Raw genomic sequence first — 13,940 nt, forward strand, 5'->3', positions numbered from 1 at the left:
TGTGAATGGTGCACAGAAGAACATCTAGTTCTTGATTAGTTCAAGTATTTTATTGTAAAACAAATGCATGGTAAAATAACTATAATAAATATACTACAAACTACTAATACTGATAAATTATTCCAGAGCTACTGCAAGTATGACTATCCATTAACATGACTAACTCCCAACTCCTCGATGTACAAAATCACATGGTAGACTTACACTGCCACCTTCTGGTTGGAGGTCATTTACATCATTATATACAAGATAGCTTATGCATATGATTACACCTTCCTGTTGGTTTTCACCCAGCCATTATCTTTACCTTTTCAGTATTACTGATATTTTATCAGATTCCTCTTTATCAGTGAAAACCCATTGAAAGTATTCATCAAATATTCTGAGAAACATAAGTTTTATTGAGGAGCTGAAGGAAATCAGTATTGGTAGAGAAATGCTTTTGGGGAAATAAATGGAATTGAAGGCAGATAAATCTTCAGGGCTCATAATCTTCATCCCAGAGTACTTAAAGAAGTGACCCTAGAAATAATAGATCCATTAGTGGTAATTTTCCAAAATTCTTTGGACTCTGGAATGGTTCCTACAAATTGGAGGGTAGCTAATATGAGCCCGCTATTCAAAAAGCGAGGCAGAGAGAAAACAGGGAACTATAGACTACATTGGTAGTAGGGAAGTTGCTCGAGTCCATTATCAAGGATTTCATAGCACAGCATTTGGAAAGCAGTAGTGTAATCAAACAAAGTCAGCATGGATTTACAAAAGGGAAATCATGCTTGACAAATCTACTAGAATTCTTTGAAGATGTAACTAGTAGAGTTGACTGGGGAAATTGGTGGATGTGGTTTACATAGACTTTCAGAAGGCTTTCAACAAAGTCTCACATAGCAGGTTATTATGTAAAGTTAAAGTGCATGGGATTGTGGGTAATGTCTTGAGATGGATGAAAGGCTGGTTAGCAGACAGGAAGCAAAGAGTTGGAATAAATAGGTGTTTTTCCGATTGGCAGGCAGTAGTGTACCGCAGGGATCTGTGCTAGGATTCCAATTGTTCACATTTATATATTAATGATTTGGACGAGGGAACTAAATGTATCGTCTCCAAATTATGGATGATACAAAGTTGGGTGGGAGGGTGAGCTGTGAGGAGGATGCAGAGATATTTCAGCGATTTCTGGACAGGCTGAGTGAGTAGGCGCAAATGCATGGCATATACAGTATATTTTGGATGAACGTGAGGTGTTTCACTTTGGTAGCAAAAATGGGAAGGCAGATTATTATTTGAATGGGTGCAAATTGAGAGAGGTGGATACTCAGCAAGATCCCTCATGCATCAGTTGGTGAAAGTAAGCGGGTAGGTACAATAGACAGTAAAGAAGGCAAATGGTATGTTGGCCTTCATAGCGAGAGGATTTGAGTTTAGGAATAGGGATGTTTTACTGCAGTTGTACAGGGCATTGATGAGGCCACAGGTTGAGAATTGTGTGCAGTTTTGGTGTCCTTATCTGAAGAAGAATGTTATTTCTATGGAGGGAGTGCAGCAAAGGTTTACCAGGCAGATTCCTCGGATAACGAGACTGTCATATAAAGAGAGATTAAGTCAGTTAGGATTATATTCATTGGAGTTTAAAAGAATGAGATGGGATCTCATAGAAACTTATAAAATTAGAACAGGATTAGACAAGGTAGATTCAGAAAAAATGTTCCCGACGGGGGAGGAGTCCAGAATTAGAGGTCATAGTTTGAGGATAAGGGGTAAATAAGGGTTCCTCTGTTTAAGAAGGGTAGCAAGGATAATCCCGGGAACTACAGGCCGGTGAGCCTTACTTCAGTGGTAGGGAAATTACTGGAGAGAATTCTTCGAGACAGGATCTACTCCCATTTGGAAGCAAATGGACGTATTAGTGAGAGGCAGCACGATTTTGTGAAGGGAAGGTAGTGTCTCACTAACTTGATAGAGTTTTTCGAGGAGGTCACTAAGATGATTGATGCAGGTAGGGCAGTGGATGTTGTCTATATGGACTTCAGTAAGGCCTTTGACAAGGTCCCTCATGAGATCTAGGAGTACAGGTCCACAGGTCATTGAAAGGGGCAACACAGGTGGAGAAGGTAGTCAAGAAGGCATACGGCATGCTTGCCTTCATTGGCCGGGGCATTGAGTATAAGAATTGGCAAGTCATGTTGCAGCTGTATAGAACCTTAGTTAGGCCATACTTGGAGTATAGTGTTCAATTCTGGTCGCCACACTACCAGAAGGATGTGGAGGCTTTTGAGAGGGTGCAGAAGAGATTTACCAGAATGTTGCCTGGTATGGAGGGCATTAGCTATGAGGAGCGGTTGAATAAACTCGGTTTGTTCTCACTGGAACAAAGGAGGTTGAGGGGAGACCTGATAGAGGTATACAAAATTATGAGGGGCATAGACAGAGTGGATAGTCAGAGGCTTTTCCCCAGGGTAAAGGGGTCAATTACTAGGGGGCATAGGTTTAAGGTGAGAGGGGCAAGGTTTAGAGTAGATGTACGAGGCAAGTTTTTTACGCAGAGGGTAGTGGGTGCCTGGAACCCGCTACCGGAGGAGGTGGTGGAAGCAGGGACGATAGTGACATTTAAGGGGCATCTTGACAAATACATGAATAGGATGGGAATAGAGGGATACGGACCCAGGAAGTGTAGAAGATTGTAGTTTAGTCGGGCAGCATGGTCGGCACGGGCTTGGAGGGCCGAAGGGCCTGTTCCTGTGCTGTACATTTCTTTGTTCTTTGTTCTTTGTTAAGTCTTTTAGGACTGAGGTGAGGATAAATTTCTCACCCAGAGATGTGAATCTGTGGAATTCACTACCACTGAAAGTAGTTGAGACCAATGCTTTGTGGTCCAGAAATTCATGGGGGCTCATTTTCAACACTAAGTTCAAATCTCACCAACGAGGCCGTAAAGCAGTGCCCTACCAATCTTGCCCAATATGACACTTCAAATTTATTCCATTAGATTGCAGCCTTAGTCTCTCAAACGGAGAATCTCACCCAAGTTGGGTAAGGTGGGCTATGCAAGAATGGGGTTGGGGGGTGGAGGGCGAGTTGTCGTAAATAAACTAAGTTTCTTTGCCCAACGCTCAAACCTCTAACCAGCCAGTCACTCTAGTAGGCCAGCACTTTAACCCGTCTCTATCCGTTATCGTACAGCTATACTGTTTTAATATTGCGGAGAGGACTCCGGATGAATCCATCACTGGGTATTTTGCCAAGTTGCGTATGATTGTCAAGTTTGCGAATACAAATACAAACGGGGGCAGCACGGTAGCATGGTGGTTAGCACAATTGCTTCACAGCTCCAGGGTCCCAGGTTCGATTCCGGCTTGGGTCACTGTCTGTGCGGAGTCTGCACATCCTCCCCGTGTGTGCGTGGGTTTCCTCCGGGTGCTCCGGTTTCCTCCCACAGTCCAAAGATGTGCAGGTTAGGTGGATTGGCCATGATAAATTGCCCTTAGTGTCCAAAATTGCCCTTAGTGTTGGGTGGGGTTACTGGGTTATGGGGATAGGGTGGAGGTGTTGACCTTGGGTAGGGTGCTCTTTCCAAGAGCCGGTGTGGACTCGATGGGCCGAATGGCCTCCTTCTGCACTGTAAATTCTATGATAATCTATGACAGCCCTGCCCTGCGAGACTGTCTAGTATGTGGTATTAACAATACCGCCACCTGAAAGAAATTATTGGCCTAACCTTCCCTGAATCTACGAGCCATGCAAATATTGCTGTCCTGGGAAAGCACAGAGCGAGGTGTGCAAGAAATACAAAGCATGGAAGTAAACGCCTTGGGGCTCCCCCTCCAAGACCCTGCCCTGGACTGAGCGCCGTAAAGGCCGGACCCATTGAGCAAAGGTTCAGTCATCCTGACAGAAAACTTCCCCGGAATATACTGAGAGCAAGCCAGGTCGTTGCCGGGCGTGTGGTCGCCGACCAGATGCCCCGGTAGAGTTAGGTGTCAGCCTAGAGCCCGTACCTTCAATGAGCCTGAAGAGGATGATGCATACTATTAAATTTTATGGCGGTGCTTTGGATGTCGGTGCAGGTGTACGGGCAGATCTGGACTTGGAACTGGAAAGTGGCTTCCGTTGTGGGGCAGAGTATGTTCGACCGCAATAAAGAAGGGATACAGAATTTGTACCTAACCAAACCAAAACTCGGGTGGCTGCCTGCACTGGTGAACCTTTGGACATTGCAGGTACCACCATGATTCCGGTGGTTTATGACACGCCTCCCGCTTATTGTGGTCATGGGACAAGGCTCCATGATTGGGTGAACCATTTGCAGCTAAATTGGCAGCGCATCCTCCAGATGAGGTCCTGAAATGAAGTATTGGGCAAGTACCTCGAAGTAATTCAACCTGGACTGGGGAAGATAAAAGCTAGCATTCATGTCGACTTGGGAGCCCAACCTCCCGTATTTTCGGGCATGCCCAGTCCCCTATGCGTTGTTGGAAAAAGTAGAGATGGAACTCGGTTGGAGAATTCACAGATTGGGCAGCACCGATGGTTCCGGTGTTAAAACCAGATATTCAATCCAGCTATGCAGGGACTATATGCTCACTGTGAATACGGGTTCAAGGTTGGGTCGTTACCCCATGCCCCGCATTGAAGATCTTTATGCGAAGCTGGCGAGTGGATGATCGTTCACGTGCGATGCATTGCCTTAGGAATTGGGACTGTATTGTCACACCGGGTGGTGAACGGTGGGGAGCGGCCAATTGCTTTCGCCTCTCGTACGCTGGCTGCGACAGAACGAAAATATGCGCAGATCGAAAAGGAGGGTCTGGTGGTGGTCTACACTGTGAAAAGATTTCATCAGTACGGTTATGGCCGCCATTTTATTATTATTACAGACCATAGTGCCCGTTTTCTAAGTGAGGATCCAGGGTAGGCCCCTGCTGGTGGCCACCCACAAACATTCTTTCAAGCACTGGCCAGGGGACCTGATCGTGAATGCCGATGTACTGAACCTTTACTTTGTCTTTACTGGCCCAACATAACCCCCACCCACCCACCACGTGGACTCAGACAGACCGATTCTTGCAAACGTTTGACATCTGGAGGTCAGCATTGACAGCTACCAGGCGAGGTAAGGGCGTTTTAATCACAACTGTCAGAATTTAGCGTGGAGGATAGTATACTGATATGGGGGTATGCGCATCATTCCAGAAAAACGGCAGGAGTTGATATTGAAGGTGGCATGGTGTCACAGTGGTTAGCACTGTTGCCTCACAGTGCCAGGGAACCGGCTTCAATTCCGAACTCGGGCGACTGTCTGTGTGGTGTGCGCACAGTTGTCCCCTGCCAACGTGGGTTTCCCCCGGATGCTCCGGTTTCCTCCCACAGTCAAAAGATGTGCAGGTTAGGTGGATTAGCTGTGCTAAATTGTCCAATGTGGGATTATGGGGATAGGGTAGGGGATGGGGCCTAGGTAGAGTGCTCTTTCAGAGGATCGGTGCAGACTCAATAGGCCGATTGGCTTTGGGATTCTATGATTCTATGACCTCCATAATGATGTGTCTAAAATGAAGATGTTTGCACACAATTATCATCTGGTAGCTGGGCCTAGGTGCAGATATTGAGAAGATGGCCCAACAATGCTTAGTCTGTCAGGAGCACGAGAAGCTTCCACCAGCTGCTCGCCTTTACCTTTGGGACTGGCCAAGTCAGCCGTGGGCACGATTTCTCCATTTCTGGGTTTGATGTTGCTCCCATTAATTGACGGCCATTCAAAATGGCTGGAGGTCCCCTGGATGGCAGCAACCACCTCCCAGGCAACCATCGAGAAGTTGCAATTGTAGTTTTGCATGCATGGCATCCCTGATATACTCTTTACAGACAACAGGACCCCTTTCACAAGTGAGGGGTTCTTGGGGTTTTTGAAAGCAAATTGGGTATAGCACATTCGTATTGCCCTGTACCACTGGCTACATATGGTGTGATGTTCCTTGTATTGTCCTCCAAGATAGCTAAAAGTCATAGCGTTTACAAAGAACATCAAGCTATGTGTTAAAACAAAGCTAGTTTATTTTACACTACTTGAAATGGTTCACACACTCTACTAAGTAATAGCTAACAAAATAACAGTATTGAATCTATGTTACAGTAATCTATTATGGGCGCGATTCTCCCAGCCCCGCGCGCCAGGCCGGAGAATCGCCGCAACCGCGGCACACCGCCCCGTCGCCGGCGCGCGATTCTGCGGGATGCGGAGAATTGGTGCCATTTGCGGCGGCACATTTGGCACGGCGCCGGTCGCGGGCCGCTATCCGCGGCTGGGCTGCCAATTCTCCGGCCTGAATGGGCCGAGCGGCCACGGCAGAGTCCTGCCGGCGCCATTTACACCTGGGAACTCTGCGCAAAGGGTCGGGGATGGGTCTGTGGGGCGGGGAAAAGCGGAGGGGCCTCCGATGGGGTCTGGCCCGCGATCTACTTTGTTGCGCAGCCGGCCCTTGAACCCCCACGCCATGTTGCTTCGGGGCCGGCGCGTTGAAGAAGTCCCCCGCGCATGCGCAGGTTGGCGCAGCACCCATTTGGCGCCGGGAAGGGAGACTGGAACGGCGTGAAGAATCGGTAGTCCCCACGCCCGATTTGCGCCGTCGTGAAACGCGATGTCGTTCACGATGGCGCAAACACTCTGCCTCCATTTCGGAGAAATGCGCCCAGCCTCTCTCTAATACAACCAACACTCTAACTCAACCTCGCACTATACTTCTCCTTAAGCTTCTCCCAGAATGCTTAGAGACGCAGCCTTTTATAAGACTACTCAGTGATGCCATCTAGTGTTGAGATACATGAACATCATATTGTTAACCCTTTACTCTCCTTAGATTATACATATCGTTACATATAGTTTAGTGGAGTGGGGTGAAGACCTTCAAAAGAGGCCTCAAGAATCAGGCTTCAGGATCGATGGCACAAGGCTGGCTTGTTTCTTACTTTGCTGCAGGACCACCCCACACGCAGTGACCGGGGTGGCCCCAGCTGAAATGCTGTTGGGACATAGGCTTCGGACCTGCCTTAGTATGATTTTCTTGACAAAAGTGCGAAAGTGTGCCACAACTAGGAGCTGCAAGTACATTGCCCTGTTCAATATCAACTGCTCAGACGCTTTAGACCAGGTGACTCTGCACTGTAAATTCTATGATTCTATGACTCGGTGTATATCCAAAGCTTTACCTACGTCGTCCAGTGTGTCTCCGAGACTATCCTCTGCCAGACAGGGCCAGTTTCTTATCAAGTGCAAGTCCAAGGTCGGATAATGTGAAAGAACCTTGATCATATTCGGTCTAGGCAGCCAATTCTTCGATACCAAGAGAATCCGGCACCTTCCTTCCCCACAGACGTCGGATGATTCTTTGGACTTTGTGGCGGAGGGATATTTGAACTACTCCTTCATGGCTTTATAGTGGGGGGGATGGGGGGGGGGGGGGGGGGGAAATTACTTTAGTCCACCTGAATGGCGCTGCTTCTCTTGCTGCGAGAAAATCGAAGATGCCTTTATTGCATCTCTATAGACATGTGCCCTCACACATATTAAAGGTTCAAATTAGCAGTGATTGGTGACATAATTTGGCCAGAATGGAAATGATTCGAACATTCCCCATCAATCACACCTGGAATCTAGCAATTCTATAAGGAACTATGTTGAATTTTGTGCATCTAATTTGTAGGAGCTATTTTTCCCTTATTGCATTTTACTAAATAATAAGGTAATTATTAATGATGTGCAATAAATGTCATAAGAAAAATACATTTTTAAGTTCCAAGATCACTGCTTTTATAATTTATATTCAGGTAAGGGAGAAAATCCTGATTGCAAAATATTTGTTTTTAGGAAGGGTTTTGGGAAATTTGATATTTTCATGAAAGGGTTCTTGGGATGTTAAAGTTTGGGAACCACTGTTGTAGATGGTACAAACGGACTGTCCTTCTGAGGGAGTGAATGTTTATGGTGATGAATGGTATGTCAATCAAGAAGGCTGCTTTGACTTGGAGCAGAGTTACTTGAGTTTGAGCTTCATTCATAACAGACAAAGGAAGAGTATTGCATCTCACATTCCTGATTTGTGCTTTATGGCCAGAACCTGCCTTGGGTGAGGGGGGGGCATTTTGCCTATAGTTTGTGGGAATTAATAGATGGCGGAGAAGGAAGTAGCACTGAGTCCAACTCGAGAAAATACTGTTTTGACAAAGTACTTAACTCAGGTAATGTGGTGAATGAGGAAATTGTAAGGATTGACCTCTTTCTAAAAGAGTATTTTTTACATTTAGCATTCAACTTTACTTTAACTAGAAATTTATTTCATATTCTTAGTTAGTGGTAAACAAGCTGCCTATTAGTGGCAGCTACACAGTTAATAGTGGCTAGTTCAAACTGGTCACCAAAGGCTGTTCCAGGTGTTGGAATGTATGCCAGTATACCCCTGCGCAAGGGGCAAATTCACGAAATGTTCCATATTTTTGGCGCCAAAACATAAAAAAGTAATAGTTAACAATTTAAAAAGTTAATGAGAAGTAAGTAGCATTGAGTTCAACTCAACAGAGTACTGTTTCAACAGCATACTTAATTTGGGGAAATAGGTGAGCGAAGGAGCGATTGGTATCCCCAGCAGAGAATAGGTATCATGGATGTAGCAGAAGTTGAAAAATTGCTTGAATGTGTAATTGTTTGATGTCACAGAGAGAATACAAGTAATAGCCAGGCACATTGCTGAATGTAACCCCAACCTTGCCTTTGCTGATGCTTTTTCACTCTTGGTGGCCTGACAATATCAATTGTTGCCAGATTCATTTTGGTGAGGGCTTGGAGTCAGGCCTTTGCCTGTTTTCACTCCTCAATTTTATACTTAGTCTCATTTTTATTCTATGCAAAAAAAGGGAGAGAATTGGTGTGTGAAAAGGAATGAGCCTATGCAGCATGGTGGCACAGTGGTTAGCACTGCTGTCTCACAGTGCCAGGGATCCGGGTTCAATTCTGTGTGGAGTTTGCATTTTCTTTCCGTGTCTGCATGGGTTTCCTCCGGATGCTCCGGTTTCTTCCCACAGCTTCCCACAGTTCAAAGATGTGCAGGTTAGGTGGAATAGCCATGCTAAAAATCATGAACAGGCATCGTGGCTGATGAGGGAGAGAGAGGAGGTAGGACGCAGAGCAGCGTGACACTGGCTGGGGTGGGCGCTGCCTGTCAGGCCGGGTGAGGGTGGTGACAGGGAAATGGGCCGAGTGACCGGGGTGACCCCCATGGGACTGGGACAGTGTCCAGGCATGGACTGCCATTACCATGGCCTGCAAGGCAGCCATCTTGCTGCGCACCCCACTGACCACCCACCTTGGCCCCTGGTTCTGCAGAGTGACACTGGCCATATGAGTGCCCCCAGCTCTCACCCCCTTACCACACACACCCCACCACCCAACCGGCTGCCACCTGCCGGCGGGACATCAGGTGGCCCACTCAAGGGCAATGCCCACTGTAGCCCCTATGGGGGTGCCAGGCAGGGGCCGCGGAGCGTACCGCTGGCAAGGGCAGCGGCAGTCGGCGGTACCCCTTGCATCCGGGACAGGTGCCAAAGCCAGAGGACCCCACAGTGCTGGGCACCGACAGGGCCAGGGGTGCAGAAATGGGGGAGGAGCCATGCGGGGGCAGAGCCCGCAGTGCCAACCAGGGCCACCATGTAGCCCGGTGAACCTGGTTGGGCAAGGGGATACGCACCATGTTAACATGTCGGCCTTTCATCCCCTGCATGCAATAGATATTGGGATTCAACCAGCAATGGCGGTGTTCCTACGAGTTGCCTCAGCCCTGGGGGACACCCTGTAGCTGTACGAGCTGGCGCTGCTCGCGGAGTAGGAAGCTGCAACAGCGAGCGTGCAGCAACGGAGCCTGCAGGAAGAACAGGAGACACATGCGCGGAACGGCCGGCATGATTCCACGGATGCGCAGACCGGCCGGCGTATTTTCACACATGCGTGGGGGGTTCTCTTCTCCGCGCCAATCCCCGGGCAACATGGCGGAGCCCTACAGGGACCGGCGCGGAAAAAAGATGACCCCCCACGGAACATGCCCGCCCGCAGATCGGTAAGATCGGGGCCAGGTCACCATCGGGGCGCCCCCCCCCCCCCCCCCCCCCCCCCCGGGATCGGATCCCCCGCGACCCCCCCGGGAATCGGATCCCCCGCGACCCCCGAGGACCACGCCCGCACACTCACCTGCCAGGTCCCGCCATGCGTGCGGTGAGTTATTCATGCCGGCGGGACTGGCCAAAAATGGAGGCTCGGCCCATCGGTGCCCGAGAATCGCCGGGGGGGCCACTGTCAACGGCTCCTGACCGGCGCGGCGGGAACCCCGCCGCCGCCCGAAAATTGGCGCCGGAGAATAGAGCAGCCGGCGGCAGGGCGGGATTCGCGCCTCCCCCCGGGGATTCTCCGACCCGGCGGGAGGTCGGAGAATCCCGGCTCTGGTGTGAGAAATTAAAATGTGACAATGGAATTAGAGACCTGGGGCGTCATTCCCCAACCCCCCGCCGGGTTGGAGAATCGCCGGGGGCTGCCGTGAATCCCGCCCCCGCCGGTTGCCGAAGTCTCCGGTACCGGCGCGGCCCGATTCCCGCCCCTGCCGGTTGGCGGGCCCCCCAGCTCGATTCTCCGGCCGAATGGTCCGATGTCCCGCCGATAAATTGCCTGTCCCGCCGGCGTGGATTAAACCACCTTTTGAACGGCGGGACAAGGCGGCGTGGGCGGGCTCCGGGGTCCTGGAGGGGGTGCGGGGCGATCTGGCCCCGGGGGGTGCCCCCACGGTGGCCTGGCCCGCGATCGGGGCCCACTGATCCGCGGGCGATCCTGTGCCGTGGGGGCACTCTTTCCCTTCCGCCTCCGCCACGGCCTCCACCATGGCGGAGGCGGAAGAGACTCCCTCCACTGCGCATGCGTGGGAAACTGTCAGCGGCCGCTGACGCTCCCGCGCATGCGCCGCCCGGAGATGTCATTTCCGCGCCAGCTGGCGGGGCAACAAAGGCCGTTTCCGCCAGCTGGCGGGGCGGAAATTCCTCCGGCGTCGGCCTAGCCCCTCAATGTTGGGGCTCGGCCCCCAAAGATGCGGAGCATTCCGCACCTTTGGGGCGGCGCGATGCCCGTCTGATTGGCGCCGTTTTGGGCGCCAGTTGGCGGACATCGCGCCGTTTCGGGAGAACTTCGCCCCTGATTCAAAGTGGGATTATACTACATGTTGTGGCAGTAGATATCTAACTTGTGCTTCTTATGACCTAGAAGGGTATATTATATCTTGTTTAGCTGGGATTTATGCTGTGCCCAATATTTGTTCTACATTGACTTCAGTATCTTAAAATTTCTCCCACAGCATTCGATACCGAGGCATTGAATTGAGCGTGAACAAACCAACTAAACATTTTTTACAAATGTTTTTCTATCAGCATTTATAACAAAATTGATTCTTTCCTGTATTAATATCTCCCTTATTTTCTTTCCAGGGCTCTCAACTGATTCATCAAAAGATGTCCCCTCCAAATGAGAAGCAAGGCTCCCCAATCCAGTCATTCATAATTTTGGAGCAATACAATGCCATCCGCCTCGTGCAAATTATCCATCAGTCTCTGGCAGCAATGAGCAAAGTGATAAGAGGAACATCTTTACTGACATCTTCTGTACAGAAGCTGGCCACTGCATTAATGAATCAAGAGGTACAGATTGACCTTCTGAAAAATGTATCATTATTTAATTCTACATTTTGTGTTAATTGAATCTGAGGCAATTAGAAATTGACTGTTTACTCCCCTTTTGTTATGTTTGGTTATGCTTTTTTGAAGAATCTAATAGATGTGAAATAAACAAATAATCCTGATCCAAATAGATGCAGTTAATCATTTAGAAACAGTTGACATTCAAGAAATAGTCAAATGAAAATAAAATACTTCCTGGCTCATGCAAAACATTTTGTTACTAATATGTACAGATGATTTCATAAGCTTAAAAATGAAGTTAAATGTTTCATCTAGTTAACTGGTGTTTTAAAAAAAAATTACATTTATTTTCAGCAGATTTGCTGTGATAAATTGAGTAAGTACCTTTTGTGGGTAACTAATTGAGGTAGAAGCCTAGTTATTTTCCCCCAAATTCAATCCCTTCAAATTTACTAGCATGACTTGACCCTTCCTATGATTCGTCTGCAGAATTCTAATGCATCTAATTACCATAATATTGTAATGAGGACCAATGCTAATATGGCCCTCTAATTTTCTGGATTTATGTTGATAACGCAGTATGGTTACATTAAGACGAGAGATAAAGGCTCCCGCTGCTGTTAGGGGCTGGTTTAGCACACTGGGCTAAATCGCTGGCTTTTAAAGCAGACCAAGCAGGCCAGCAGCACGGTTCAATTCCTGTACCAGCCTCCCTGAACAGGTGCTGGAATGTGGCGACTAGGTGCTTTTCACAGTAACTTCATTGAAGCCTACTTGTGACAATAAGCGATTTTCATTTCCATTAGGATTAAATGAGACTGGCACAAATGAGAGCTTTTGAGCCTGAAGAAAGCTGACATTTTGAGTAATGATAATTGCAGTGGGAACAATTTTTTTTGAGTGATTTTTTGGCAATAGGAACAGGAGTAGGCTATCTGACCTCTCAAGCCTGTCCCTCCGTTCAATAAAATCATGGCTGATGTGCTACCTCAAGTCTGTTTTCCTGGTCTCTTGCAATGTGTCTTGTGTGATGAATGTAGGAATTATAGGTATTTGGCGGAGTAAGGTTTAAAAGGCTGGTTAATGTGAGCGACTGCTGCAGTCATGTTTTAAAAGAATCCTTGTTTGAAGGACAACAAACATTTTGGAAGCCATGGGTGCAATTAAGGCATTGTAAAAAGCTTGGGCTAATGCAATTTTGTTTGGATTAAGGGGATTCCCTGTGGAGATAATTAGATTTCAGCTTAGTAAGATGGGTGGAGTCAAGATATCAGGCATTTTGCAGAAAGCAGGTTCAGTTGTGAGCTGGATCAAGCTGTGAACAGAAGTCAAGCAGCTTGCTCTCACTGCAGTCTAGTTAAAAGATTAACAGTATTTACAAGCAGTCTGAGAACAGGGGAGCTGAAACAAATTGAGAAGCATCTTCTGAAGACATAGAGCCAGCGTTTCCCGGCGCCGAGGAGTGGCGTGAATCACTCCGGCGTTGGGCCGCCCCAAAGGTGCGGAATCCTCTGCACCCTCAGGGGCTAGGCCGGCGGCGGAGTGGTTTGCGCCGCGCCAACCGCCACCGAAGGGCCTCCGCCGGCCGGCGCGAGTTGCCGCATGCGCGGGAGTGCCAGCGTGTGCTAACGTCATCCCAGCACATGCGCAAGGGGGTTCATCTCCGCGTTGGCCATCGCGGCGGACCACAGCGGCCAACGCGGAAGAATAGAGTGCCCCCACAGCACAGGCACGCCTGCGGATCGGTGGTCCCCGATCGCGGGCCAGGCCACCGTGGGGGCACCTCCCGGGGCCAGATCCCCCGCCCCCCCCCCCCCCCCCGCTGAGGACCCCGGCCCGCGCCGCGATTCCCACCCCCGCCAAATCCCCTGCGCCGGAGAATTTGGCAGCCGGCGGGGGGGGGATTCACGCTTCCCCCCGGCGATTCTCCGACCCGGCGGGGGGTCGGAGAATCCCGCCCAAGATGTTTTTTTCTTGTTGATTTAGTGGGAATAAAGATAGCAATTATGGGTATTGTATTCACTGTATTGAGTAGCATTGTTTTAAGGGGTAATCGTAAGCTATTTTCTAGTGAGCTGTTAAACATATTTTAATACTGTGTTAGAATAAAGTTTGCTTTAATATACCATATCCCTATTTCATAGAATCATAGAATCCCTACAGTGCAGAAGGTAGCCATGCAGCCTATCACATCTGCACCGACCCTCTGAAAGATCACCCTACCTAGG

At 48.8% G+C, this 13,940-nt stretch overlaps 1 protein-coding gene across 3 annotated transcripts in view; it reads left to right on the forward strand.

Annotated features, from left to right (window-relative positions):
* The window catches only part of dync2h1 (dynein cytoplasmic 2 heavy chain 1), an 866,357-nt gene that overhangs the window by 731,408 nt on the left and 121,009 nt on the right, over positions 1 to 13,940 (forward strand). For all 3 annotated transcript variants that reach the window (XM_072476728.1, XM_072476730.1, XM_072476729.1), the window contains one exon: positions 11,503 to 11,712. In XM_072476728.1, coding sequence (XP_072332829.1) covers positions 11,503 to 11,712 — 210 coding nt within the window. The remainder of the gene's footprint in view (positions 1 to 11,502; positions 11,713 to 13,940) is intronic.

This window comes from Scyliorhinus torazame, chromosome 15 (assembly GCF_047496885.1).
Source record: "Scyliorhinus torazame isolate Kashiwa2021f chromosome 15, sScyTor2.1, whole genome shotgun sequence".
In the NCBI taxonomy this organism is placed as follows: domain Eukaryota; kingdom Metazoa; phylum Chordata; class Chondrichthyes; order Carcharhiniformes; family Scyliorhinidae; genus Scyliorhinus; species Scyliorhinus torazame.